General features: G+C 34.7%; 1 protein-coding gene across 2 annotated transcripts in view; it reads left to right on the plus strand.

Annotated features, from left to right (window-relative positions):
• Nucleotides 1–2,633, plus strand: part of LOC108375025 (lysosome-associated membrane glycoprotein 5) — a 10,572-nt gene extending 7,939 nt beyond the window's left edge. For both annotated transcript variants that reach the window (XM_017631096.1, XM_017631095.1), the window contains 2 exons: nt 586–995; nt 1,109–2,633. In XM_017631096.1, the coding sequence (XP_017486585.1) occupies nt 586–995; nt 1,109–1,151 (453 nt within the window). In that variant the 3' untranslated portion in view covers nt 1,152–2,633. The remainder of the gene's footprint in view (nt 1–585; nt 996–1,108) is intronic.
• Nucleotides 2,634–3,377: the final 744 nt, after the last annotated feature.

Raw genomic sequence — 3,377 nt, forward strand, 5'->3', positions numbered from 1 at the left:
TATTTCCGCTGTAGCAAACGTAGTACATAGGGCGACATCTAGATGTCATCTACCTCTCCCTATTCACTACAGATGTCGCCCTATGCACTATGCTTTTTTATGAGCTTTTCAAAGCAAAGGTTTAATGGTGTCGGACACACAACATTGAAAGTTTCTGGATCCACAACATTGAAAGTTTCTGGACACACAACATTGCAAGTTGATAAAAGCGTTGTAATAAAGGCAAACGATGAGAAAATTTTGTGTTCATTTCTTAAAATATCACAGTCTTGTGAGGCAAAAGCTTTTGAAGCTTTCTCGAGGGAGATGGTTGCCCTGAAGATCAGATGGTTGCTTAAAACGACAATACATATATTATTAAATGCGTGAGCCATTTAGGTGAGGACAAAATTAGCATTTTTACAGGATTGAGTGTAACATCAAATACATTTTGCCCATGAAGGGACATAATTTTTTTAAAAGAAACGCAATCACCATTAGTTTTAGACAGTACCTTGTGACAAAACAAAAACAACATTTATTTTGAACACTCTTACCAACGCAGCGAAAGAAAATTAACCTCTGCTTCTCTTTCAATTTACTTAGTCCTCTGGTGGTGAAGGCTGGTACATCAACCTATTCGAACTCACTTACTCTTCATCGAATTCGCTCTTCGAACATCCTGATCGCCCCAATTTGGATGTAAAGCTCACTTCTCCAGCACACACACCCATGTACTTTCCAACGCCCGTCGGCAAATCCTATGTCTGCGATAAAGAGCAGAGCGTCGTTCTGTATGCGCCAATCGATTCGGGTGATATGTCTGGCCATATTGCGCGCCTCTATCTGCGTGATCTGCATATGCAAAGCTTTATGTTCAAGGAGAGTGGCAAGTGGGGTCCACCGTTCCATTGCAGTGCCACTGGGTCATATCGCGATGAGACAGCACCACTAGCAGTGGGCACTGCGTTGGCGATAGCTGTGCTGCTGACCATTTCCGGCTATGGTGGATGGCGGTAAGTACATATCTACATAAATACATACTAAATATTGTAAGAGAGTATGAGTGATAAAAGGTGGGCCATTTTATTGATTTTAATTGAATTTATTTTTATTTTTTAACTTGTAGCTATTTCAAGATCAAGAAAGTGCAATATGGCTCGATGGAGTAAGCTGGAGTGGCTTGATGTAATGTGTATGTATGTACAGTTACTTCGACATTTACGTACCTACTAAAGTATGCACCGCAGATTTTACAATATGCATGTATGTATATTGTGAATGGTTCCGCTTAATGATAAACATCTGCTAAACAAATTTGTTATTGCTCCTAATAGAAATTTACAAAATAGTATTTTAAAATAAACTGATGAAAAAGAAAAAAATAAAATTATCTGAAGGAGTAAAATTATTTCGTTATTCGGTAGTGTATTTGAAAATATGCAGCAAAATACGCTGTGCCAAATGCATGGCGATGAAGCGGAGAAATTGTAAGCGAAATAACAAATGTACTTAAGTACATAAATATTTACGTGCATGAGAATTGCAAAAAGTCTTCCATTATTGTTAAATAAATAAAAAACGAACCAAATTACGCATAATGAATGTAAATGGACACTGCAATGTGAACATATCCTAATCTACACACACCTATATATGTATATTATATGCACATTCAAAATATTTTTGATGAGTATGTTTAAAAAAAACGAGTTTTGTAAATATAAAACTAGTAAAATTTGAACGCTGATACTATGAAAGCGCTTTCTCTTCAAAATGAAAATTAAATTGAACTCGGTTTTTAATTACAAAATATAGAAAATTATTTGCAGACGTTCAAGAATTTCGAACGGTATTATCAATTTCCAATATTAAATTTTACCTTGAATCGCATAAACATTCATACCACATATGAAATCTAAATGTTGTTATTTCTTGCAAAAAAAAGAATGTATGCACACACATATATTATGTATTTAAAAATACATATAACACCACGGAAGCTCTTGGTTAAATTGTCACAAATTTAGCTTTCTTCGTTTAAACATTTTGTTAATTTACTTTCTAAACAAAAAAAAATGTAGTAAAAATTTAATGTTTTGCATATAAAAATTTATATCTATGTAAAGAATAAATAAGATGCTGTAACACTTGAAATATAATACTAATGTTAAAGCTGAATTGAAAAATATTTGATATAAAAAAGAAAATACTGTTTATAAGATAAATTAAATTAAAAATTAAATTCATTAATATATTACCGCATTATTACCTAATAAAAAGATTTTTATAAATTTGCAAATTTAAGTTTTAGAGAATTATTATACATTTGCATACCTAAGAAGTATATACAAAACAAAAAAAGTACCTAAACATTACTAAGCATCAGAACTTGACATTAGATACCACTGAAAATCATTAAGAGAAAAGGTTCTTTAAATTTAATTTGCCGATTTGTTATTAAATTATAGAAAAGCATTAGTATCGATCTACTAGAATTCATGTCTGATAAAGCATAATTTGGTTAATCGAAAGTACTAAAAATTCGTACGCTGAAATGTAAATAGTTGAGTACCCAATTTCCCTAAAAAAATTGATACTTATTATACAAAATTACCTATATAAATACCGAAAATAAATAAACATATTAAACACCACTCTTCCTCTTCTTTTTCTTATTTGGCCCTACAATGATTCGTCGGTTTAGGCCGAGGCCAAACAACTTCACCAATTGCCTCCCCCTTTTATAAGTTTGTGCCATTTGTACATGCCGAGTTCCTTCCATTGTGTTCATTCGCTGCTCACCCGGTGCTCACGCGAACAGAACTATAGACAANCGTAATAAGTCTTATCAGGGCTCTTAGATTCTTCGTCTGAAAAGGAATTTTGCTATCATCCTGTCAGGCATTTTCAGGAAACACTTGGTTATTTTGCAGTTGTTAATAGTGCACTGCACGGCACTCATGAGTTTTGCTTATGAGATCCTTGACCGTTCCCTCTGTGCTTGGTTCTAAAATTTGCTCTGGTCCAATTTGGTGCTTTAGAGAACCAGCCAGTTCGTTACCTTAAATACCGTAGTATTCTGCCACCTACACAAGTTAAAGCTCATTCAACATTGTAACGGAGTTCAGCCTCAGCTTACACTCCTGGACTATCTTTGAAGAGGTGCGAGCGGTTTCCAAGGCCTTTAGAGCAGCTTGGCAGTCACTACAGATCCTGATTTTATGTCCGCGCCATCTTTCGCCAATTACCCAATTATTCAGTTTGCTACTTTCAGTATTGCAAAGACTTCTAATTGAAAGACCGTTGCCATTGCACCCAAAGCAGTAAAGCATCTGAAGTTGCCGTCCATCCGGCTCTAGTACTGTTCTCACAAAACCGTGCTTTTGACCATGGTT

The sequence above is a fragment of the Rhagoletis zephyria genome, unplaced genomic scaffold (assembly GCF_001687245.7).
Source record: "Rhagoletis zephyria isolate East Lansing unplaced genomic scaffold, Rhagoletis_zephyria_1.1 Rzeph_scaffold_08397, whole genome shotgun sequence".
Taxonomy (NCBI): Eukaryota; Metazoa; Arthropoda; class Insecta; order Diptera; family Tephritidae; genus Rhagoletis; species Rhagoletis zephyria.